The 24,974-nt window shown below is 52.8% G+C and overlaps 2 gene segments (V, D, J or C); both read left to right on the top strand.

Annotated features, from left to right (window-relative positions):
• Positions 1-17,720: 17,720 nt before the first annotated feature.
• LOC123347964 lies at positions 17,721-18,176 on the top strand (the record flags this gene model as incomplete). The annotated part of the segment is given in 2 exon segments: positions 17,721-17,766; positions 17,860-18,176. Coding segments are annotated over 2 exon segments (363 nt in total), but the record flags the coding sequence as incomplete, so codon positions are not given.
• Positions 18,177-18,976: 800 nt separating this feature from the next.
• Positions 18,977-24,077, top strand: LOC123347664. The segment is given in 3 exon segments: positions 18,977-18,983; positions 23,344-23,503; positions 23,936-24,077. Coding segments are annotated over 3 exon segments (309 nt in total).
• Positions 24,078-24,974: the final 897 nt, after the last annotated feature.

Here is a 24,974-nt window from a genome sequence, read left to right as displayed (position 1 = left end):
CGTATTGCTCCATTTCCTGAAGCGGAGGACACTGATTGCTGCTGTCAGAGACAAGTGACTGGGAAACCCCGTCACCGCTTCCTCTCAGATCTCAAAGCGCTTTGCAGGGAGGTCAGCACCATTATCCAGGCGACTGGTTGCTCATTGATTCTTGGATTCCAAGGCCAGAATGGACCATTGCGAACATCTAATCGGACCTCCACAGGCCAGAGAATTTCCCCGAAAATAATCCCTCAGGCAGATCTCCCAGGGAAAAAACGTGCATTCTTGGTTAAAAAATGGTCAGCGATGGAGAACACACCAGGATCATCGGTGAGTTGGTCCAATGGCCAATTATTCTCACTTAGATATTTGCACTGTTTCCAGTCTGAATGTGTCGAGCTTCAACTTCCAGCCGTTGGTTCCTGTTATACCCTTTGTCTGTCAGATTAAAGAGCCCAGGATTAAATATTTGCTCCCCATGGAGGAGCTGATCCGATGTCAATGCAGTCAAGGCCACGTCCCTTCTCAGTTCAGGGGGGTTTGGGTCTGAACGTTACGCACATTCTTTACATGCGCCCCGGAATCGGAGGGCAAGAAATTTGATAGCTCAGGGAAGGAGTTTGTGTCTCTTATAAGGAGCGTTTTATGCAAATAGGAAGGGACACTTCCTGTTTAAATCTGTCCCTCTCTCTGCCCAGGCTGCACCCAGAGAGACAATCTGCTACCCCCACTGTCTGTGTAGTTACCAGCCAGTCCCCTGAGAACTTTCCTCTCCAACTCCAGGGAAAACAAGACTTTGGCTCCTTGTAGCAGCTCTGGAAGGTATCTTCTCCCCTGGAAAGCAGTGGCAGGGCAAGGGAGCAGTCTATTATCGCTATTACTATTAATATGATTTATATTCCCAGGTGCCCGGTCATAGATCCATCCCCCGCACCCCCAAGTTTATGTGAAAAAGCCCAGAGACTCTGTCCGCCTTTCCTGCAAACCCACCGGGTTCACCCTCAGCAGCTACTGGATGAGCTGGGTCCGCCAGGCCCCTGGGACGGGATTGGAGTGGATCGGGGAAATACACCCAACTTCACCTACCATCAACTATGCCCAGCCCTTCAAGGGACACGTCACCATCTCCAGGGACAACCCCAACAACCTGCTGTATCTGCAACTGACCGGCCTGAAGCCCGAGGGCACCGCCCGGTATCACTGTGCGGGACACACAGGGAGGGGAAGTCGGGCTGAGCTCAGACAAAAACCTGCCCTCCCTGTCTGTATGTGTATATATATATTACAGGGCCGCCCAGAGGGGGGGCAAGTGGGGCAATTTGCCCCAGGCCCCTGGCCCCGCAGGGGCCCCCATGAGAGTTTTTCTGGGCCCCTGGACCAGGGTCCTTCACTCGCTCTGGGGGCCCCGGAAAACTCTCGTGGGGCCCGGGCCCCTGGAACTTCTTCGCTCCCGGTCTTCACTGGCGGAGGGCCCTTCCTCTCCGGGACAGAAGGACCCCTCTGCCGCCGAATTACCGCCGAAGCGGGACCCGCAGCTGGAGTGCAGCCGGGTCTTCGGTGGTAATTGGGTGGCAGCGGGGGGTCCTTCCATTCTGGGACCCGCCGCCGAAGTGCCCCGAAGACCCACGGTGGGGGCTGCACTTTGGGGGCGGGTCCCGCTTCAGGGGTAATTCGGCGGCAGGAGGTCCCCGCCATGGGTCTTTGGGGCACTTTGACAGCGGGTCCCAGAACAGAAGGACCCACCCTCTCCCCCTCCGCCGCTGACTTACCGCTGAAGCATGGCCTCCTGCGGTCGAAGACCCCGGGCCCCCAGAATCCTCTGGGCGGCCCTGATATATATCCTCAATATATGTTCCATTCCATGCATCCGAAGAAGTGAGCTGCAGCCCACGAAAGCTTATGTGAGCTGTAGCTCACGAAAGCTCATGCTTAAATAAATTTGTTAGTCTTTAAGGTGCCACAAGTACTCCTGTTTTTTTTGCGGATACAGACTAACATGGCTGCTACTCTGAAACCTGTCAAATAAATGTGTTAGTCTCTAAGGGTACGTCTACACTACGGGACTATTCCGAATTTGCATAAACCGGTTTTGTAAAACAGATTTTATAAAATCGAGTGCGCGCGGCCACACTAAACACATTAAATCGGTGGTGTGCGTCCATGGTCCGAGGCTAGCGTCGATTTCTGGAGCGTTGCACTGTGGGTAGCTATCCCGTAGCTATCCCATAGTTCCCGCAGCCTCCCCCGCCCCTTGGCATTTCCGGGTTGAGATCCCAGTGCCTGATGGGGCAAAAATCATTTTCGCGGGTGGTTCTGGGTACAGCCTCACCCCTCCCTCCCTCCCTGACAGCGGCAGACAACCGTTTCGCGCCTTTTTTGCTTGGTGAACCGTGCAGACGCCATAGCACAGCAAGCATGGACCCTGCTCAGCTCCATACCGCAATCGTGGATGTTTTAAACACCTCGCGCACTCTCGTGCAGTATATGCTGAACCAGGACCTTCGAACCGAGGCGAGTAAGAGGCGGATACGGCAGCGCGGCGATGACAGTGATGAGGACGTGGACACAGAATTATCTCAAACCGCGGGCCCCGGCGCTTTGGAGATCCTGATGGTAATGGGGCAGATTCTATCCATTGAACGCCGATTTTGGGCCCGGGAAACAAGCACTGACTGGTGGGACCGCATTGTGTTGCAGGTGTGGGACGATTCCCAGTGGCTGCGAAACTTTCGCATGAGTAAGGGCACTTTCATGGAACTTTGTGACTTGCTTGCCCCTGCCCTGAAACGCCATAATACCAAGATGAGAGCAGCCCTCACAGTAGAGAAGCGAGTGGCGATAGCCCTGTGGAAGCTTGCAACGCCAGACAGCTACCGGTCAGTCGGGAATCAATTTGGAGTTGGAAAATCTACTGTGGGGGCTGCTGTGATGCAAGTAGCCAAAGCAATCACTAAGCTGCTGCTACGAAAGGTTGTGACTCTGGGAAACGTGCAGGCCATAGTGGATGGCTTTGCTGCAATGGGATTCCCTAACTGTGGGGGGGCGATAGATGGAACCCATATCCCTATCTTGGCACCGCAGCACCAGGGCACCCAGTACGTAAACCGGAAGGGGTACTTTTCAATGGTGCTGCAAGCACTGGTGGATCACAAGGGACGTTTCACAAACATCCACGCGGGATGGCCAGGGAGGGTTCATGACGCTCGCGTATTCAGAAGCACTACTCTGTTTAAACGACTGCAGCAAGGGACTTACTTCCCAGACCAGAAAATAACAGTTGGGGATGTTGAAATGCCTGTCGTTATCCTGGGGGACCCAGCCTACCCCTTGATGCCATGGCTCATGAAGCCATACACAGGCAGCCTGGACAGTGGTCAGGATCTGTTCAATTACAGGCTGAGCAAGTGCAGAATGGTGGTGGAATGTGCATTTGGCCGTTTAAAGGCGCGCTGGCGCACATTACTGACTCGCTCAGACCTCAGCCAAACCAATGTCCCCTATGTTATTGCTGCTTGCTGTATTCTCCACAATCTCTGTGAGAGTAAGGGGGAGACCTTTATGGCGGGGTGGGAGGCTGAGGCAAATCACCTGGCCGCTGATTACGCGCAGCCAGACACCAGGGAGATTAGAAGAGCACACCAGGAAGCGGTGCGCATCAGAGAAGCTTTGAAAACGAGCTTCATCAATGGCCAGGGTACAGTGTGACTGCTGTGTTTGTTGATGAACACCCAACCCCCTTGATTGACTCAGTCCCTGTAAGCAACTCCCCCTCCCCCTTCGAGTACAGCTTACTTATGCAAATAAAGTCACTCTCATTTAAAAAGCATGAATTCTTTATTGATTCATTATAAAAAGAGGGAGAGAAGTAAGGGTGTGCTTTGGGAGGAGGAAAGGAGGGATGGAGAAGGCCATTAAAAAATAATTCAGAGTAACGACATCCTTCTGGTTGGGCTGTCCACGGGGGTGGAGTGGGCGGGTGCACGGAGCCTCCCCCCACGCGTTCTTACACGTCTGGGTGAGGAGGCTAAGGAACATGGTGAGGGGGGAGGGTGGTTATACAGGGGCTGCAGCGGCACTCTGTGATCCTGCTGCCGTTCCTGAAGCTCCACAAGACGCCGGAGCATGTCAGTTTGATCACGCAGCAGCCCCAGAGTTGCATCCCGCCACCGCTGATCTTCCTGCCGCCACCGCTGATTTTCCTGCCGGTCTTCCTGCCGCCACCTCTCATCTCGGTTGTCCCTCCTGTCCTCACGTTCATCCCTCCTGTCCTCACGTTCACTGGCCTCTTTCCTGTAATTTGAAACCACGTCCTTCCACTCATTCAGATGAGCTCTTTCATTGCGTGTAACTTCCATAATATCCGAGAACATCTCATCTCGCGTCTTCTTTTTCCTCCGCCTTATCTGTGCTAGCCTTTGGGATGGAGGAGGGACGCTTGAAAAATTTGCAGCTGCATGAGGGAGATAAATATTTAGAAAGATACATTTTACAGAACAATGGTTATACTCTTTCACAGTGAAAAGCACTATTCACCTTACATAGCACATGTGATTTCCCTACAAGGTCGCATTTTTCATCTTAATAGTGACTGCTTGCATCTCTGGGGTTACAGATCTCAGACACAGGTCCAGGCATCAGGATTCAGCTTGCATGCGGCCATGGTAAGCCACTGTCTCAGTGATTTACCCCTCCCCCGCCAACGCATGGCTAATACCACGCTAGCTCCCTGCTAATCAACAACCTTCCCCCTCCCCCCCACCCACTGCTTGTCCGGTAGCTTGGGGAAGATCGCCTCGCCGGTGACCAAACAGAAAAGATCATCGGCATTTCACTCCTCCCCTCCCCCCGCTTCGCTACGTGCAGGAAAGTGTTTTTTTTAAGCTGCTGCATTCCACGAACCCAGTAGAAAAATGGCCACCCCCCTTACTTAAATTCCTGATTTTTAACCAGGTTATCCTGAATGATATCACTTTGCTGAGGATAACAGAACAAGATAAAGAGCGGATGCTTCTTGAATGCCAGCAGTCACCGGGACCATACGCTGCGATGCTTTGCCACGCAATGATACCTGATTACTTGCTACATGCATGGCATGGTAAAGTGTCCTACCATGGTGGGCGGAACAAGGATGCCTTGCCCAGAAACCTTCTGCAAAGGCTTCTGGAGTACCTACAGGAGCGCTTCATCGAGATGTCCCTGGAGGATTTCCTCTCAATCCCCGGACATGTTAACAAACTTTTCTAAGTAACTATACTGTCTGCGAATGCATCCCAAGTCCTCTGGGCAAATCAATCATTAAAAAAGGCTTGCTTAAAAAACACTGTTTGCTATTTGCAAAGGTACACTCACCAGAGCTCCCTTCCAGGGCGTCATTCTCTGGAATAGTTGCTTGTGAGGGCTGGGAGCAGGGTAATTCCGTCAGGGTGATAAAAAGCTCCTGGCTGCTGGGGTTCACGGAGTGCTGTGTGCTCTCTGCGAGGTCTTCCTCTTCTTCTTCCTCTTCATCTTCCCCGTCTGCATAATCCTCAGACATGGCAGAGATTACAACCCCCACCTCGGAATCCACGGTCAGGGGTGGGGTACTTGTGGCGCAGCCCCCTAAAATTGCATGCAGCTCATCATAGAAGCGGCATGTTTTTCGACCTGCCCCGGACCTTCCGTTTGCTTCTTTGGTTTTCTGGTAGGCTTGTCTGAGCTCCTTAACTTTCACTCTGCACTGCACGGAGTCCCTGCTGTGGCCTTTATCCGTCATAGCCTTAGAAATTCTTTCAAATACTTTTTCATTTCGTCTTTTGGAACGCAGTTCTGTTAGCACTGAATCATCTCCCCATATAGCGATCAGATCCATTACCTCCCGAGCGGTCCATGCTGGGGCTCTTTTTCGATTCTCAGGAGACTGCATTGTTAACTGTGCTGATGAGCTGTGCGTGGTCACCTGTGCTGATGAGATGAGATCTCCACGCTGGGGAAGCAGGAAATGAATTTCAAAAGTTCGCGGGGCTTTTCCTGTCTACCTGGCCAGTGCATCCGAGTTGAGAATGCTGTCCAGAGCGGTCAGTGGTGCACTGTGGGATAGCTCCCGGAGGCCAATACCGTCGATTGCGGCCACACTAACCCTATTCCGATATGTTAATACCGATATTAGCGCTACTCCTCTCGTCGGGCAGGAGTACAGAAACCGATTTAAAGAGCCATTAAAATCGATATAAGGTGCCTCCTAGTGTGGACGGTTGTGGCGTTAAATCGGTTTTAGGCTCCTAAAACCGATTTAAACGCCTAGTGTAGACCAGGCCTAAGGTGCCACAAGGACTCCTGTTCTTTTTGACGATACAGACTAACAGGGCTGCTACTATGAAACCTGTCTAAGCACAAACTCTCCGCTGGGGGGCGCTGCAGTTCTACAGCTCGCTGCGGAGAAAGGGAGAAAATAATCGCTCCCCCCTGAGCTGCCTGTCTGTGACTCACACACAGACACAGACACAGACCATCCGCCCTCTTAGCAGAGACCAGCCCGCAACTTCCCCTTGCCCCCCAACACACTCTGTGCCCCTCACTCCGCCCCTCCCCGCCTTTCCTCACCCCCCCCCCTCCGCCTCCCAATATCCCCGGCTGAGAGAACCGACATTACAGTAGATTAAATCACGTTATTTGAACCCCTCCCTAGCAGCCAGGCGGAGGGTCTCCAGGCTGCCCTAGAGATACGGACACCTCATGCCTATTCTAACCCCTCGGGAGCTCTAGAAAATCTCAGCCCGGGCAGACAGGTTTGAATTCTGGAAGGAGCCTACGGGCGCTGGACAGCGACCTGCCAGGGGCTTTCATTCGATGTGTGTTCAGGGCTCGGTCCACAAGGTGAATTCAGCACCTACCTGCCGCCTTATGTGCCTAAATCGGACATGCCACCGAGACCCTCAAAGCCGGCACCGGGATCCCCTAAGCGCCTGGCGGGGAGATGTGCTGGGCAGAGAGAGCAGGAAAGCGAGTCACTGCACAGCCCAGGGTTCGGACACTCTGGGATTCAGGAGATTCAAGTCCCTGCTATAAGCCCTGTTGTGTCAATCCTAGAACACCCCCACCCACCCCCCCCCACACACATCCTGCACACACACATCCCGCACACACACACACACCGCACACACACACCCCACACACACACACCCCGCACACACACACACATCCCGCAAACACACATCCCGCACACACACACACACACACACACACACACACCGCACACACACATCACACACACACACACACTCCGCACACACATACAATTCGATCTCCAATGACCACACTCACACCCCAGAAAACATACACGAGGGAAAGGAATAGAGCGAGCAGAACCAAGGAGAGAAATAAAACCGAGCTCCCTGCTGGCGCTGGCAGTGACCATTGCAGCCAGGAGTAGGGGACAGACCGTGACACCCTTATGCTGGCTGGCACCTCACCCTGGGTATAACCCGCCTGCTGGACACAAATACTAGCGGGGGGTCAGGTATTTCCATAGGATTCAGTAACGCGGGACCAATCTTCCCCGGCCTTGCAGAGCCCACAGCGCTGCTCAGAGACCCAGCGAGCTGCTGTCTCCCTTCGGGACCCTTCACTATCCCAACCCAGCTCACAGATTTTACAAACCAGTCTCTGTAGAGGGTCCCCCACCCCGAAAGGGAACGGAGCCCGGCATCGGAGCCCGCTGCCTCTCACCCGGGGGGGGGACACTCACGGCCTGACCTCGGGGGCTACCGCTCTCGCAGCAACAGAGGGGACCCAGACCCCAAATCCCCACTAATGTTAAGGTGCTGCTAGAATAATAATAATTCTGTCTTCTAGTCCAGCGTTGCTAGACGGACTTCAATGACCGTTCTCCAATTCTTCTAGCTGAACTGCCACCACCGAGCTAGTCCAGAGCGGTTTCCATGCCTAGATCTCAAAGCCCCGACGAAGGAGGGTCAATATCATTTCCCCCATTTCAGAGACATACAAACTGAGGCACAGGGAGTGTAAGTCTCTTGTCCAGGATCACCCATCGTACGAGGAGCAGAACCAGGAACAACCCGCCCGATCCTCAAGCACCAGGCTCATGTCCCCTCACGGGATCACGCTGCTCCAAGGGTCTCACAAGAGGAGAGGGACCCGCAGACAGGAGTTAGTGGAAGGGGAACAATCAGTGAGGAGTTTTGTCTCCATAAAGCAGCTGGGATCATTGTAGAGCCCACTGCAGCAATGTCCCTGTGAGTGGAGTTCTTACCCTTCTCCGGTACCCAGAGAACCCTTTCCCACTGCACCCGCCGCCGGGAGGCGGAGTTCGCTGAGGGCTCAGGTCCAAGATGTGTCTTATAAACAGGACGAGATGCAAATCCAGCGCCTGGGCGCGCTATAGAAACCCCGCGATCTCCGGGACCCCGCAGTGTGGGGAGGGACAAGTCCGGGTGTCCGTGCAGATCCCACCAGAGACACCCCCAGCATCAGCAACATGAGTCTGTGGCTGAGCCTCGCTTTCTTCCTAGCGGCCCTTCCGGGTAATTTTCTCCCTTCCCCGGGACAGGGACTGGAGACACCAGGGGAGGCTGCACATCCCTGCCCCGACCCAGAGCGCGGTGACGTCACTGGGAACCTGTCTGCTGCTTCCCAGCGGCTCTGAGCCAGGCCGGGGGTGAATGTGATTCTCCTTCTGTCTTTCCAGGTGTCCGGTCCCAGGTGCAGCTGGTGGAGTCCGGAGGGGATGTGAAAAAGCCCGGAGACTCTCTCCGCCTCTCCTGCAAAGCCTCCGGGTTCACCTTCAGCAGCTACTGGATGCACTGGGTCCGACAGGCTCCCGGGAAGGGGCTGGAGTGGGTCGCAGAGATCCGCAATCCTGCTTCTAGCTCAGCAGCATATTACAGTGATGCGGTTAAAGGGCGATTCACCATCTCCAGGGACGAGTCCCGCAGCTCGGTGTATCTGCAGATGAACAGCCTGAGAGCCGAGGACACCGCCCGGTATTACTGTGCGAGAGACACAGCGATATGAAATCCACTGCGCTTAGCACAAAAACCCTCCCGCTCGGTGCCCCCAGCCGCTGCCAGCACAGAGCCGAACCCGGAGTGTGAAGTCCCCGGTCCTTCATCCGGGCTTCGCTCCTCTGAACATTCACGGTGATGATGAAAGACCCGCGGTTCCGACAGAACCGAGACCCCCTCCCTTATACATTTCCTCGGGGTGCGGAAATAGAATTCGTCTCCACAGTGTTATTCACACTCAGCCGCCCGACCTCTCCCTGCCTCGCCAGCAAACCGAGCTGGCGAAGACAGGCAGGAAGCAGGAGCCAGACGGCTAAGGTGGAACCTGATTGAAATCGACTTTTTCACACCGTGGTTTTCCCACCGTTTGCACACACCTGACGAAGGCGGAATTGTGTTTCTGGAACACGCTGCTTCATCTGCAAGCCACTGGGGTTCCCGAACAGCCAATGCCACGTCCCGGAGGAGGGGGAATCGTTCCACTGGTCCCGAATTCAAAGACAAAACGTGGGAATTCCCTATACAGAATCTAGTGGGTTCATCTTTTTTCCCACTCCAAGTGTCTTGCACATGCCCATGGCTAATGAAATACCCCTTGTACAGAGAGCCTCTCGTTTGGAGAACTGCCTGCTTCTCTGAGCGCACAGTAAATTGTCACCGCTACTGTCTGGTGAATCCATGTGCTAGACAGTCCTTCTGCGGGTCTGTGGGTCAATAAAGCTGTTTAAACTGAAACTACATTCAAGATTACAGCTGGGCAGGACACGCGCTGGCTCACAGCGGTGTCAATTGTAACTTATTTTCCTTCCTTCAGCCCTTTTCTGCAGAAGTTAGGCCGCTGACTAAGAGGGGCAAGGTGCAGGGGGCTATTTAACACGAGAGCTGGGAAGGAGCCAGACCTGGAGTATCACAACATACAACGCGGGGAGAGCTAACAAGGCGGACTGCTCCATTCCGGCAGAGCTGCCCTCCCTACATATTTACAGACTCAGCTGTGAAGTGATGCGTTCTGCTCCCATTCAGTCAAAGGCAAAACGCCCATTGGCTCAGTGGCACTGGGATTCCGTCCCCAGTGATGGAAAAACGTGTCAGAGTCGTGACAGAGGCACAAGCGGGCAGAATTGTGTTTGCGTGGGGAAAAGGAACGATTTCAAGATCTGCCATTTGTTCTGTGTGTCTGTCTGTGAGATATATGGAGAGAGTAAAAAGGGAACGTTTAAAGTGATAGAAAGAGAGGGAGAAATCCGGGGGGGGGAGAGCACTAGAGGAATCTCACGGACTTTCCCTACTCACCTAGGCGAATCCTCCCTTGTTCTCTCTAGGATAGATTAACCCACTGGGCAGATACGTCAATACAAGGCTTGTAAACCACTCAATTCCTCAGTACTGGGTCGAAGAGATGTAAGTGGCTCAGAGATCTGCCCATGGGGCCTCTGAACAGTGTAGGGAATTTAACCCATAACGTCATAATGGACAATACGTTTTTAACTGTGAGAGTAATTAACCATTGAAACAATTTATCACGGGTGGTGGCGGATTCTCCATCACTGACCATTTTTAGATCAACGTTGGAAGAGTTTGTTGTTGTTTTTTTCCCTAAAAAATCTGCTCTGGGAATGTTTGCAGGAAGATCTGAGTTTTGTGTTATACAAGAGGCCAGACTAGCTGCTCGCAATGGTCCCTTTGGGACTTAGAATCTATGAAACCCACTGAGTGAAACTCAAGGAAACATAAATCATTTGGGTTTGGCGTGTTCATGTCTCTGTTAGAGCATTCCATGCAAATTACTCCCTTACATTTCCTCTTTAAAGCCAGCGATTCCCCAGACCCTGCAGCTCTGGGGTTCCTGTCCGCAGCCCCTGTGTCTGCCCAGACCTGCCAAACCCCACGAGAACTCTCTCCACACTAGGAACATGGCACTGTGGTTATTTTTCCTTCTCATTGAAACAGCTTCCACAGGTGCACTGATTTCCTGAGGACACTGGGGACCCCAACGTTTGTTACAATCTCACTAGGAACCAGGGTCTCTAGGAATCTCATTGTGTCTTTATTTTCAGGTGCTTTTTCACAGGTTCAGCTGGTGGAGTCCGGAGGGGGTGTGAAGAAACCCGGAGACTCTCTCCGCCTCTCCTGCAAAGCCTCCGGCTTCACCTTCAGCAGCTACTGGATGCAATGGGTCAGAGAGGCCCCTGGACAGGGACTGGAGTGGATCGGGGAAATACACCCAACTTCAACTACCATCAACTACGCCCAGCCCTTCAAGGGACGCTTCACCATCTCCAGGGACAACCCCAACAATCTGCTGTATCTGCAAATGGCCGGCCTGAAGCCCGAGGACACCGCCCGGTACCACTGTGCGAGACACGCAGTGAGCAGAAAGCTAGTGCGGTCCGGACAAAAACTGATTTGGAAGCCGGTGTAATCTTCGCAATGACCTGCACGAGTCAGTAGTGTCCTAGTCAGTTACTTAAAGGACGAGGATTATAGGGTTTCTTCTTCAGCTTCTCATTAGCCCTAAACATCTTTGCAGGTAGCAGCGCAGCGTCACCATCCATTGCTGCCCACGTGCTCTGCCTCCTGGTCTGACCGACTCTCACAATATTTCCCTGTCGGTATCCGAGCATCTCTTTGACTTCTACGGTGTCACCAGCAGCTTAGTCTTTTTCATTGCAACGAATCCTGCACCCTGACTTCCCATCCCAGACTCCTTCCGACTTCTTCATGTGTCTGGAATCATTTCACCTCACACCGGACATCTTCCGAAGAACTCTCACCTCTGCTTCTTTTACTGCAGCTGCTTCTAGACCACACAGAAGTGCTGTTTGCAGGCTGGTTAGATGCATTTTCACCGTAGTTCCACATTTAATCTTTATCGCGCATGTGGATGGCACATATTACTGGTGAGTAATTTTGTATGAATCAGTAAAATCAGACAACTCTTCTTGTTTGGGGTGCATGGAGGCAGAGGACAGGAAATTTACTCCATTCACAGAGCAAGTTTCTGGCTCTTTTAAGGAGCGGGATATGCAAATAGGGGTGAGATTTTCTATTTAAATAGTTTTCCCCGGCTGCACCCGGAGAGACAATCCGCAGCCCCCTGGGTCTGTGCAGACAGCAGCCAATCCCCCTGAGAACTTTCCCCTACAAAACCAGAGAAGATGAGACTTTGGCTGCATTTAGTGCTCATCGTTGAGGCTTTGGAAGGTTTTCTCTCCTCTCCCAGGCGTTGCAGGGACAGGGGATGGGTTAGCTCAGGGGGTTGAGCTTTGGCCTCACCCAGGGTTGTCAGTTCAATCCTTGAGGGGGCCACTTAGGGATGTGGGAGAAAAATCTGTCTGGGGATTGGTCCTGCTTTGAGCAGAGGGTTGGACTAGATGATCTCCTGAGGTCCCTTCCAACCCTGATGCTCTATGATTCTGTCTGGTAGCTCCTGAAGCCATTTCTAAGCCTCTCTTTAGTCCCAGTTGTCCAGTCACAGCATCAGCTGGAGGAGTCCAGAGGGGATGAGAAAAAGACCAGAGACTCTCTCTGCCTCTCCTGCAAAGTCTCTGGCTTCACCTTCACTGAATATAATAGAAACTGGACCCGTCGGACCCTGGGAAGGGAGTGGGATGGGTCGCTTATAGAAGCGGGGATGAGGATAGGTGTTGTACGTCATTCAGTGAGAGGCCGATTCACCATCTCCAGGGAAGGAAAGAAAGAAAGGGGTTAGTCTCTAAGGTGCCACAAAGACTCCTCTTTGTTTTAGCTGATACAGACTAGCACAGCTACCCCTCTGAAACCCATCTCCAGGGGCCATCCCATCCCAACTACCTGCTCTATCTGCGGATGACCAGCCCTAGAGCCGAGGGCACCGCCCGGTATCTCTGTATGGGGGAGAGGCGGAGCACATGGAGTGATTGATCCCGTGGGATATTCCAGCTGAATATGTAGATTACACTAGAACTGCGTGTCTCTGTCCTGTCCTGGTGTGGGATTACTGGGGAGCCAATACAAAGCCAATAGTATTCTTTACAAAGGGGTCTAAGGGAGTTAGGCACCCGCCAATCAGTCAGAGTAGCACAGATTTCTCCTCTGCTAGCCTTGGGAAAGCCCGGCGTGAGGGAATAGCAAGATGCTGGAAAGAGAAAGGGGTTTGTGTCTCTTATAAGGAGCAGGATATGCAAATAAGGGGCCATATTCCTGTTTAAATGTGTCTCTATCTCTGCCCAGGCTGCACCTGGGGAGACAATCCACAGCCTGCAAACGGAGACACAGCTGATGATGTACTCAGTGGGAAGCTTTCCACTAACTTGCAATGGGCTTTCCATCAGGGGCCAGAAGAATGTAACAGGCTTTTCTTATACTGTACTAGACAATTTTGCTTGGCTTAATCAGGTCATCAAACCAGCAGTTTTCTCAGGGGAAGGAATGTTGACTAATAGCTGCATTGGGAAAAGGTCCAAGGCCGCTTGAAGGCAATGGAAGGACTCATTCCATTCATGTCAGTGACTTTGGATCATACCCAGAGTAACAGATTTTCCCCTCTTAGATCCACATATGGGAGCAATCTGTCACAGCAAAACTGTCCTGCATAATACTCACCAGCAACTACACTCCACACAACAGAAACACTAACCAACCCCTGCAACAAACCCCGTTGCCAACTCTGTCCACATATCTATTCAAGGGACACCATCATAGGATCCAACCACATCAGCCACACCATCAGGGGCTCTTTCACCTGCACATCTACCAATGTGATATACGCCATCACGGGCCAGCAATGCCCCTGTGCCATGTACATTGGTCAAACCAGACAGTCTCTATGCAAAAGAATAAATGGACACAAATCAGACACCAAGAACTGTAACATTCTAAAACCAGTAGGAGAGCACTTCAATCTCCCTGCACACTCAGTAACAGATTTAAAAGTGGCCATTCTTCAACAAAAAAACTTCAAAAACAGACTTCAATGAGAAACTGCAGAACTGGAATTAATCTGCAAAGTTGGCACCATCAAATTAGGCCTGAATAAAGACTGGGAATGGCTGGGTCACTACAGAAAATAGTTTTCCCTCTGTTGATACTCACCCCTTCTCATCAACTGTTGGGAATGGGCCACATCCACCCTAACTGAATTGATCTCCTTAGCACTGACCCCACTCTTGGTAAGGCAAGTCCCACCTTTTCATGTACTGTGTGTTTATACCCACTACTGTATGTTCCACTCCATGCATCTGATGAAGTGGATTTTAGTCTATGAAATCTTATGCCCAAATAAATGTGTTAGTCTCTAAGGTGCCACAAGGACTCCTCGTTGTTTTTACTGATACAGACTAACACGGCTGCCCCTCTGAAACCTCTTCTCAGCATTTCCTGTAATCTCAGCATTTCCTAGGGCAGAGGTGGGCAAACTATGGCCCGTGGGCCACATCCAGCCTGCGGGATCTTCCTGCCCATCCCTTGAGCTCCTGGCTGGCGAGGCTAGCCCCCGGCCCCTCCCCTGCTGTTCCCCCACCCCGCAGCCTCAGCTTGCTGTGTTGCCAGCACTCTGGGCGGTGGGGCTGCAATCTCCTGCTGGACAGTGCAGCTGCAAGAGCCGCCAGCCTGCTCCGGTGCTCTAGACTGCGCGGCGGCGTGTCTGGCTCCAGCCAGGCAGTGCAGCTGCCTTTCCTGGTTCTCTGAGCAGTATGGTAAGAGGGAGCGGGGGTCCCTGGGGGGAGTCAGGGGACATGGAGCAGGGGGTGGTTGGATAGCATGGGAGTTCCAGGGAGCCTGTCGGGGACAGCGGTGTGGATAGGGGTGGGGCAGTAGGGATGGGAAGTGGGAGGGGGCAGGGGCCAGGCTGTTTGGGGAGGCACAGCCTTACCTACCCGGCCCTCCGTACGATTTCAGAACCCCGATGTGACCCTCAGGCCAAAAGGTTTGCCCATCCCTGTCCAAGTGGGTAGGTGAGGCACCTCCCCGCTCAGCACGCTGGCTTTTGCAGCTCCCATTATCAAGTCACCTCTACAACATGCATGTTACCTCCAGGGCAGGCAAAATTCCCAGATCTGACAGTTGGCCACCTGAGGCCAGGGCAATAGAGTTTGAACTGATGACCAGAGTGGCTAGAACAGGCTTTGTGGGACGCTTCTGGAGGCCAGTCAGAGCGCATTAGGTGTCCTTGGCTACACTTACATGTTATACCGCAATAAAGCCTCCTAGAGCGCCATGGTGCTCCAGCAGGAGTGGATCAAATGTTATTCCTCTCACTGAGGTGGAGAACCAGGAGCGCTCCAGCCATGGAGTCAGAGTGCGCTACATGCCTTGCCAGTGTGGACGGGGAGTGAGGGTCAGCGCTCTAGGTGGCTTTATTGCACTATAACGTGCAAGTGTAGCCAAGGCCTAAGACTCTTTCCTTACGCTAGACATTTCTTGCCCAAGTTAATCATGGCACCCAACCAGCTGCTGTGTCAGGAATATCCATCCGTCGCTGCATCAGGGAACGGCCCAAGGCCAATGAAGGTAATTGATGGACCCGTTCCATTCATTCCCGTGATCTTTGCATCACACCCACAGTAACAGATTGTTTTATCTCTTAGATACACACATGTCCCCCCCTCCCTCAGGCACCCTCATATCTGAGCACCTCCTACTTTCTATCTCATCTATCCTCCCTGCACCCCACAGAGGGAGGAAAGTCCCATTATCCCCATTTCACAGCCGGAGAACTGAGGTACAGCAATGGGAGTTGGGTGCCTGGGGGGCTTTGGAAAATCCCACTAGACTCTAGAACCTTAAATAAGTGACTTGTTGCTTCGGGTGACACAGGACGTCTGGGCTAGAGCAGCGAAAGGAGCCTCGGCATTCACAGCCCCAGGTGGGCGCCCTGCCCCCTGAACGATCCTTCCTCGCTTCCTCGTGCCACTTTCTGAACCCACAGGCAGGTACATTGAGCTCTTGAAGTGAGGAAGTTTTCTGGGTCCCAAGGAGGGGGATATGCAAATGCAGGACAGGAACCTGTTTAAATCTCTCTCTCTCTCTTCCCCGGTTGCAACCCGGGAGTCTGTCCCGAGCACCCTGGGTCTGTGCAGACACCAGCCAACACCCCCCGCCCCTGAGAACTTTCCCCTCCGACCTCCGGGAAAATGAGACTTTGGCTAACGTTAATTCTCCTTGCTGCGGCGTTGGAAGGTATTTTCTCACCGATCAATGTATTGAAGTGCGAGGGTGACGCTGCAATGGCTGCGATTTATAACATCGCTTCACTCTGGGGTCTCACACCTTTACCGGAACATGTGCTTCATGTGGCTGATTCTTCTCCCGTTCACTTACATTCGCTGCTTGAATCCGCTGCTGATTTTTATCGTATTTACTATTTGACTCTTTTCCCTTCCCCCCCAGGGCCCGCTCCCAGGTGGCTCTGACCCAGTCGGGGCCAGCGCTGAAGAAGCCCGGAGAGTCCCATACGCTGCAATGTGCCGCCAGCGGGTCCGCTCTGAGCGGCGCCTGGGTGGACTGGGTCAGACAGGAGCCGGGAAGGGGCTGGAGTGGCTGGTTGAGTGTTATGATGAGTCAGAAAACCAGCACAACGCCTCCTCCATCCAGGGCCGATTCACAGCCGCCAAGGACAGCACCAGCTTCTACCTGCACGTGAGCAGCCCGAGAGCGGAGGACACCGCCGTGTGTTAGTGCGCCAGAGACGCGCACAGTGCGGGGAAGCGAGTCTGGGCTCAGACAAAAACCTTCCTGGCAGCTGCAGAGGAAGTTCTCCGCCTGGGGGCGCTAATGAGTCACAGACAGGAAGGAACCGCCCGATGGGAGCACCGGAGAGAAAGGGTCAGGGTAGAAATGCAGGTCCCCGGATTATAGGTATTTCCAGGCCAGCAGCATTTCTAAATGCACCTTATTCATCCTTCACTCTGGAATTGCTCAGTACGTCAGACACGGCCATGCAAAGAGTTCCTCTCACTCCCTTTTCTGTTGCAAACACGCACAAAAAAACAGAAACACACACACACACAAACACAGAGACGCATCAATACACACATAAAAACACGAACACAGACACAGCACGAATATACGCAGTAATAAACCCATTCTTTTAAACCCAAATATGTATACCAACATATATGAACGCAGAAACACTCCCACACTGTCACACAAACACACACACACAAACTTAGTTCTTCAAGCCCCCATTCAAACACCTATACACATCAACACACACATACAATCACACAAGCACCCACACATACAAGTACCCACACCTTCAAGCACTAACATATATATATAATGCACAGAGAGAGAGAGAGAGAGAGAGAGAGAAACCTCTCAGACGAGTTTTGGGTGTGTTTAAGGTGAAAATATTGGAATGAAAAGACTTAGCCAAATTCTGCTCTCACTGAAACTCGCCCACATGAAGAATCAGTGCCCTGAAGTAAATTCCAGTTTTATACCAAGTAACTGAGAACAGAATCTGACCTTGCACGGAGTGGGAACTATCCAACCAGTTTACAGCCATGGTCTCCTGCCCTCATCTACCCTTTACTGTGCTGTTCTGTACCCGGAGCCCTAGGGCGAGTCACTCAGATCCCTGGCAGCAGGAGTGTGTGTCTCTTATAAAGCGGGGACATGCAAATGAGGGAGACAGTTTCCTGTTTATATCTGTGCCTCTCTCTGCCCAGGCTGCACCCGGAGACACAATCCGCAGCCCCTGTGTCTGTGCAGTGACCAGTCAGTCCCTGAGAACTTTCCCCTCCAGCACCAGGGAAAATGGGATTTTTGCTCCTGTTCGTTTTCGCTGTAGCCGCTTTGGAAGGTATTTTCCTCCTCTGAATAACGGGCAGAGTTAGAAGAATATTGTGTTACCGCTGTTTTTATACCGATATTAATGGCCTGTCTTTATTCCCAGGTGTCCGGTCCCAGGTGCAGCTGGTGGAGTCCGGAGGAAACGTGAAAAAGCCCGGAGACTCTCTCCGCCTCTCCTGCAAAGCCTCCGGGTTCACCTTCAGCAGCTACCATATGAGCTGGGTCCGGCAGGCTCCCGGGAAGGGGCTGGAGTGGGTTTCACTCATTTACACTGATGGGAGCCAACAGTTTTACGCAGACTCAGTGAAAGGCCGATTCACCATCTCCAGAGACAATTCCAACAACCTGCTGTATCTGCAAATGACCGGCCTGAAGCCCGAGGACACCGCCCGGTATTACTGTGCGGGAGACACAGTGAGGGGAAGCCGGGCTGAGCTCAGACAAGAACCTCTCCCTGCAATGATCAGAGAAGCGGTTCGGTGTTGGGGGCGCCCAAGGCCCGTGAGTGACAATGAGATCAGTTCTGGGAAAGGGCCGAGCAGCAGCAAACCCTTTTATTGTTATTATTGTCCCTCTTCTTTGTTTTTACACAAGGTGGAGGAATTTATACAAGTTCCCGCAAAGCGCAGAACGTTCTTAGTTGGGTCCCTGCCTCTTTCTTTCCTCTCCAGAGACAAATTCTGAGCCCACCCCCAACCTGTCGGGGAGTCACAGATCCATAGACATAAAGGCCAGAACGGAGCAGGATGATAAACTAGTCTGAGCTCCTGCATAACACAGGCCACAGAGCCTCAACCTGGTTCATTCCGGTTCCCTCTAGGACCCTCTTCAATTCACCGGTCTGGGATACATTCATGGAGGTTAAGTCCATTAATGGCTATTAGCCGGGACGGTAAGGAATGGTGTCCCTAGCCCAGGGTTTCTCAAACAGGGGTCACCACTTGTGTAGGGAAAGCCCCTGGCGGGCCGGGCTGGTGTGTTTTCCTGTCCAGTCCACAGGTCTGGCCGATCACTGCGGATCACTGCTCCGGGTCAATGGGAGCTGCTGGATGCGGCATGGGCTGTGCAGTGATCCGTGGCCAGTGGGAGCCGCTATCAGCCAGACCTGTGGATAGGGCAGGTAAACACACCAGCCCAGCCGGCCGCCGGGGGCTTTCCCTACACAAGAGGCGACCCGTTTGAGAAACCCTGCCCTAGCCTCTGTTTGTCAGAGGGTGGAGATGGATGGTAGGAGAGAGATCGCTGTTAGGTTACCTGTTAGGTTCACTCCCTCTGGGGCACCTGGCATTGGCCATTGTCAGTAGACAGGATACTGGGCTGGGTGGACCTTTGGTCTGCATCAGTCTGTCTGTTCTTATATGTCAAGTATCAGAGAGGTAGCCGTGTTAGTCTGGTTCTGTAGAAGCAGCAAAGAATCCTGTGGCACCTTATAGACTAACAGATGTTTTTGCAGCATGAGCTTTCGTGGGTGAATACCCACTTCTTCGGATGCAATTCTTCTTGCATCCGAAGAAGTGGGTATTCACCCACGAAAGCTCATGCTGCAAAAACATCTGTTGTTCTTATATGGTTATGATTCCGCTTAGAGTCACCACTGTCAGTGACACGTTCCCACAGAAGGGCCCTGATTGCTCAGCTTTTGGCACTAGAACCCACCAACTTTCTTTGTGTGTTTGTTTTGTTTAGGTTATTTGTCTAGTTAGCAGAATAATTTTTCACCTACGGTGGCTTTTCTTGCCCAAAGAGCATTTTCCTAGGAGAAAAAAAATCCTGGGTTAAACCACCACCAGGGGGCAGCAACGGTGCAAAGAGCAAACAGCCCAGCCTGGGGGACAGGACGGAAAAGGGGCCCTGGAGGTTGGAAAACATCATTTTTTACCTCTGTACCTACACAGATCGCTCGTTTGCACATAGGATCTGCAGGTGCCCTTTGACTCCGCCTCGCTCCGGGTTCAACTTCAGTGCTGAGTCCGGTCAGCTCCTGCGTAGCGGCTGGAGCGCAGGGCCGGCTCTAGTTTTTTTGTCTCCTGAAGAAAAAAAAATTGCCCCCCCTTTTTTTCGGTGGCTTTTACACGTGTTTGCACAGCCCCTGACTTGCGCTGTTTTCCACTCTGCTCAGCAACGGCTGCTGATGGCTCTGTGACCTCATTCCAAGGGCATCGCTTGGACTCAAAAGAAAGACGGGGCTTGTATTCGCTACATGGTCTATTGGGGGCAACTTGTCTTGTTAAAGGGGAATCTCTTTTGCATTTGCTCTTCTTTCAGCTCATGCCCCTCCAACTTCACTTCCCACCCAGACTGGAAGCGAGATCAGAGAGTTTCACTCCTTAAAGTCTAAAACCCACCAGTGTTTCTTTCCCCGCTTCTCCCTCCTTTCGGTAAAAAGCTCCTGGTGTCTTTCCCTTTCACCTTCATTGGAAGGAATGTCCCCTGAGCCCCCCCCAGTCCCCGCTTTCCCATCAGCACCCTCCTTCCAGTGACCTGCTCCTGCAGCGAATGCCTCACATGTCTAGGGTCGGGAAATATCCCACAGATCTAAAGGGAAGTGGGGGAGGGGGAATTAGGACAACGGGGTCCGGGGGCACCACTCAGTCTGTCCCAGAGCCATGAAAAAACCTCACCCGGACAGTTCAGCTCCCGAATCTCTCTCTCCTCTTCCCCAGCACTAGCGGGGTTTGCAGCCAAGCAGCTGTGAATTACACTCACTGCTGGGGATGGTTTCCTGTTTGTTGTTTTACCGCAGCCAGACAATAATCCGCACGAGTTACTGGAGGCTCCTTTGCTAGCAGGGCTGCGCTTAAAGGCGTTTGGGTTTGGGAACCCCCCCCCCTCCGCCCCTTTGCGGCTCGGATCGCTCTGCAAAAGGCCAGAGGAAAGCAGCGGCCGATCCTCAGCCGGTGTGAATTGACATTGACTTCAGCGCTGACCATTCCCACTATCTGAGGAGCTGCCCCCAAAGGTGTTTCTCAGCTACACCTAGCACGTGTGACACGGGTCCGGGACTCTCTCCGCCACCCGAGGCCCGGATCCTGCTCTCATGAGAGAGAAGTCAGCACAGATCCCTGTCGATCCCTGCAGGACACTGTCGGATTGTGACAAGGGCAGCACCTGCCCGTCTCTCCGGGCTGCTTGGGAGAGGGGCTGTGTTCAGGGGGGGAGCACGCGTGGGTCCCTGGGTGCAAGCCAGCGCCAGGCAGCAGCGCGGGAAAGCGCTTGGTTCTCAGACAAGCAACGAACACGTGGGAGGAGTTAGCCTGGCCCTGACTCGCCTCGTTGTTCCCAGAGTAGCGCGGAACGAGCCCGGGATGGCGTCTGGTGTCGCCTTTGTTAGGAGTGTGTTTGAGTCTGACAGGTACGTTCATGGGAGTCTTTGCTTCTCCCAAAGCCGCTGGGTGGAAGCAGCGGGGTGCTGCAGAAATACGGAGAGAGGAGATCGCCTCTCCTGGAAAAGTGTCCGTACGCCCTGTCCCTCTGACCAGTCCTTGTTTCTTTAGAGTCAGGTCTTCTTTTGCCACTGCTCTGTCAGACCAGGCGCCTTTGGCTGGGGCAGCCTGCTGCAGCCGTACAGAGCGACTGGGGGAATTGGGCTCCAGCGGTGATGGTGGGGGCGGAAATGGGGCTGGCTGCATCAGCCTGACCCCCTGTGTCCGCTGCCTATTTGTACGGACAGGTCCCCCTAGGTTTCCCTAGGAGCGCCCGGTCTGGAATCTCTCTCCATCCAGACACACGAGTGTGAAATAGCCTGAACTCTGTGTTAGCCTCGCCAAGGGCCAGTCCACGTTCGCTTAGAGGACAGGGTCGATGCACGTGGGATCCAGCTGTCAGGCTGAACTTCACTCTGGAGATCCACAAACCAGCTGTTTGATCTCTCCCCTCAGGTGCCTGACTGCGCTCTGACATTGTAAACCATCGCGGTTACAAGACAGCCCAGTGAAGGGACCCTGCATTGGCTGACACGTCTGTGCTAGCCCCTCTGTGCTCTCCTCTTCCCAGATGTGCTGGCCCCTCGCACACCCCTGAGTTTGATGCAAACTGGTTAGCTTGGAAACGGTCCCGATTTCCATTTAAACCCTACATGGATTGGCGCCCAGAGAGGCAAACCTGATTGGAAACAGTGGGGTCTGCGCTCAGAGAGGGTCTTGATTTCAGCTCCATTTGGATTTTGAGAGTGGCCCTGCAAACCCTTCCTAGCCTAGTAATCCTTACCCCACAAATTGTTACCCCGGAGCCAGTGGGGTCAGTCCCATTAGTAGGGATGGCAAAATCTTAAAGAGAACTAGACCCTGCTGCAGACGTTTTTCTGGTCCAGCCCCAGGCTCTGTTCCCAGCTCCTTCTAGCTTTCCATGTTCCCAGATTCTCTTTTCTAGCGGGCAATTGTACAGTAAACCCTGTGAATCTCAAGTAAGCCCACAGGCCGAACTCTTTTCCTTGCAACACCCGAAAGCCTCAACTCCTGGAAGAGGATGGCCGGAATGCCACCCCTGGAAATGTGCCCCCCCCCACAAGCACATGCTTGCTTTGCTGGTGCCTAGAGCCGGTCCTGCACTTATCCTCATAACACAAGAATTAGGAGTCACTCAGTGAAATTAATAGACAGCAGTCTTAAAGCAAACAAAATGAAGTGTTTCTTCACACAAAGCACAGTCAACCTGTGAAATTCTTTGTCTGCCAGAGGATGTTGTGAAGGCCAAGACTATAACAGGGTTCAAAATAGAATTAGATACATTTATAGAGGATAGGCCCATCAAAAGCTATTAGCCAGGATGGGCAGAGATGGTGTCTCTAGCCTTAGTTAAGCAGAAGCTGGGAATGGGAGACAAGGGATGGATCACTCTATGATTACTTGTCCTGTTCATTCCCTCTGGAGCACCTGGCATTGGCCACTGTCTGAAGACAGGACACTGGGCTAGATGGTCCCTTGGTATGACCCAGTATAGTGGTTCTTATGTTCTCCATTCATTTATCTTATTCTTTTAAAATCGAATTTTAGTTTTGGCCTTCACATCATCCCATGGCAATGAGTTCCACAGGTTAACTGTGTCTCCTGTGAAGAAACACTTCCTTAGGTTTGTTTTAAAACTGATGACTGTTAATTTCATTGGGAGACTCTAGTAAGAAAGAAAGAAAGAAAGAAAGAAAGAAAGAAAGAAAGAAAGAAAGAAAGAAAGAAAGAAAGAAAGAAAGAAAGAAAGAAGGGGACAGATCACACAGCATTTGCTAATAGCTGGTTCATTTCCCTGCCCGTTACACGGCTCTGAGAGAGTCACAGAGCTAAAGAGCTGGGGCGGTTTCAGCTCCTTTTCAAGGGTGATGTCGGAGTGTCTGATCTTTACGCAAATCTCCCAGTCACTGTCCCCGTTGAAGAGCAGCTCCTGGGTTCTCCCGGGACCCGCCTGCCCAGGGGCTGAAGTGAATTTCATTCTTTTTCCTTTTTTCTCACCTTTTAAAGAAGATGGAGAAGGTTTTGTCGCTCCTGGTGTTACTCGCCATCTCGCCCTCTAAGTCAGGAGGAGAATTTCGGGGGAAATGACCAAACCCCGAGGAAGAGAGGTCAGGATTTAACTGTAACGTGTCCTGTCTTTGCAGGTGCCTGGTCCCAAATCCAGCTGGTCCAGTCCGGGCCCAGCGTGGTGAAGCCCGGAGAGCCCCTCTCACTGACCTGCACCGTGTCTGGTTACTCCATTTCTTCTGGCTCCGACTGGGCTTGGATCCGGCAGGCTCCTGGGAAAGGCTTAGAATATATGGGGTATATATATGGACCTAGCCAGGCAGGGCTGGCTTTAGGCCTTTTCCACCAATTCCCCTGAATCGGGCCCCGCACCCAGTGAGAATCCCTTCCCTGGCTAGAGGTGCCTTTTTAATTTTTACTCACCTGGCGGCGCTCCGGGCCTTCAGCAGCACTTCGTCGGCGGGTCCTTCACTCAGTCCGGGCATTCAGCAGCACTTCGGCAGCGGGTCCTTCACTCGCTCCGGGCCTTCAGCAGCACTTCGGCGGTGGGTCCTTCAGTGCCGCCAAAGACACGGGGTGAGTGAAGGAGCCACCGCCGAAGTGGAACCGAAGACTTGGAGCACCGCCCTATGAGTACAAGCCCCATGTGTTTTTGACGTGTTTTTTTTTAAGTCATCCTTGCTGGGACCCCGTTGAAACTGTTTGAATTGGGCCCCGCACTTCCTAAAGCCGGCCCTGTAGCCAGGGCACCAATTACACCCTGGCTTTCCAGAGCCGAATCACCATCGCTGCAGACACCTCCAAGAACCAGTTCTCCCTGCAGTTCCGCTTGCTGACAGCTGCAGACACCAGCACCTATTACTGCGCCTGAGACACAGTGACACGGAGCAGAGCTGGACCCCAACAAAAAGGGGAAGTGGTTTCTATACACACATTCAGGGCATTTCCCGTTCAGAGAGACACAGACAGGAATAGAGAAGCAGAGAGAATCCATAAGACCCAAGAGTTCACAAAAGGAAATGATACCCTGATATTGCAGAACAGCAGTGAAACCAGGGGTGCTGGAACAATGTTTATAGTGGGGAGTGTAGACATCCATTGAACCAGACTGTTAACCCTGTATATCAGGAATCCACTTCAAGCCAGGGGGTGCGACAGCACCCCCAGCACCGTTAGATCCAGCTCCTATGAGTGCAACAATGTCCCTTTTCATGGCAGGCAGGGCCGGCTCTAGGCACCAGCAAAACAAGTGGGTGCTTGGGGCAGCACATTTGCAGGGGCGGCATTTGGGCTTTTTTTTAACTCACTTCCTCCCCTCTCACAACCCTGCAGAAGCAGAGCCATGGAGCAGCTGGGGATCCAGCATGGAAGCTGAGAACCCATGGGACCCTGTACTTCCTTGGTTAGCTCCCTCCCTATAGAGCCAGCCCTGGAGCAGGGAAAGAACTACATTTCCCAGCAATCCCTTGGCAGCTATCAACAGGAAAGGGAGGGGTAGGGAGTGAGGTACCTGAGCCATGCTGCAGCTTGCTGTTAATGGAAAGGGGTGGCACTGTGAACGGGGAAACAAGTGTGCCCAAGGAGTAGAAGGCTCTGCCCCAGATATCCTCTTCAGAAGACATCTCCAGAGTGGATTAGGGATACTGGTGTGATCTCACCTAGCACCCACCCCCCTAACAGGGGCCGCTCTAGGTATTCTGCAGCCCCAAAGGCAGGCTGCCTTTGGTGGCTTGCCTGCAGAGGGTCCGCTGGTCCCGCAGCTTCGGGA

Source organism: Mauremys mutica, chromosome 13 (assembly GCF_020497125.1).
Source record: "Mauremys mutica isolate MM-2020 ecotype Southern chromosome 13, ASM2049712v1, whole genome shotgun sequence".
NCBI lineage: Eukaryota > Metazoa > Chordata > Testudines > Geoemydidae > Mauremys > Mauremys mutica.
The sequence above is the reverse complement of the archived record's forward strand: the minus strand, read 5'-3'. Positions and strand labels throughout refer to the sequence as shown.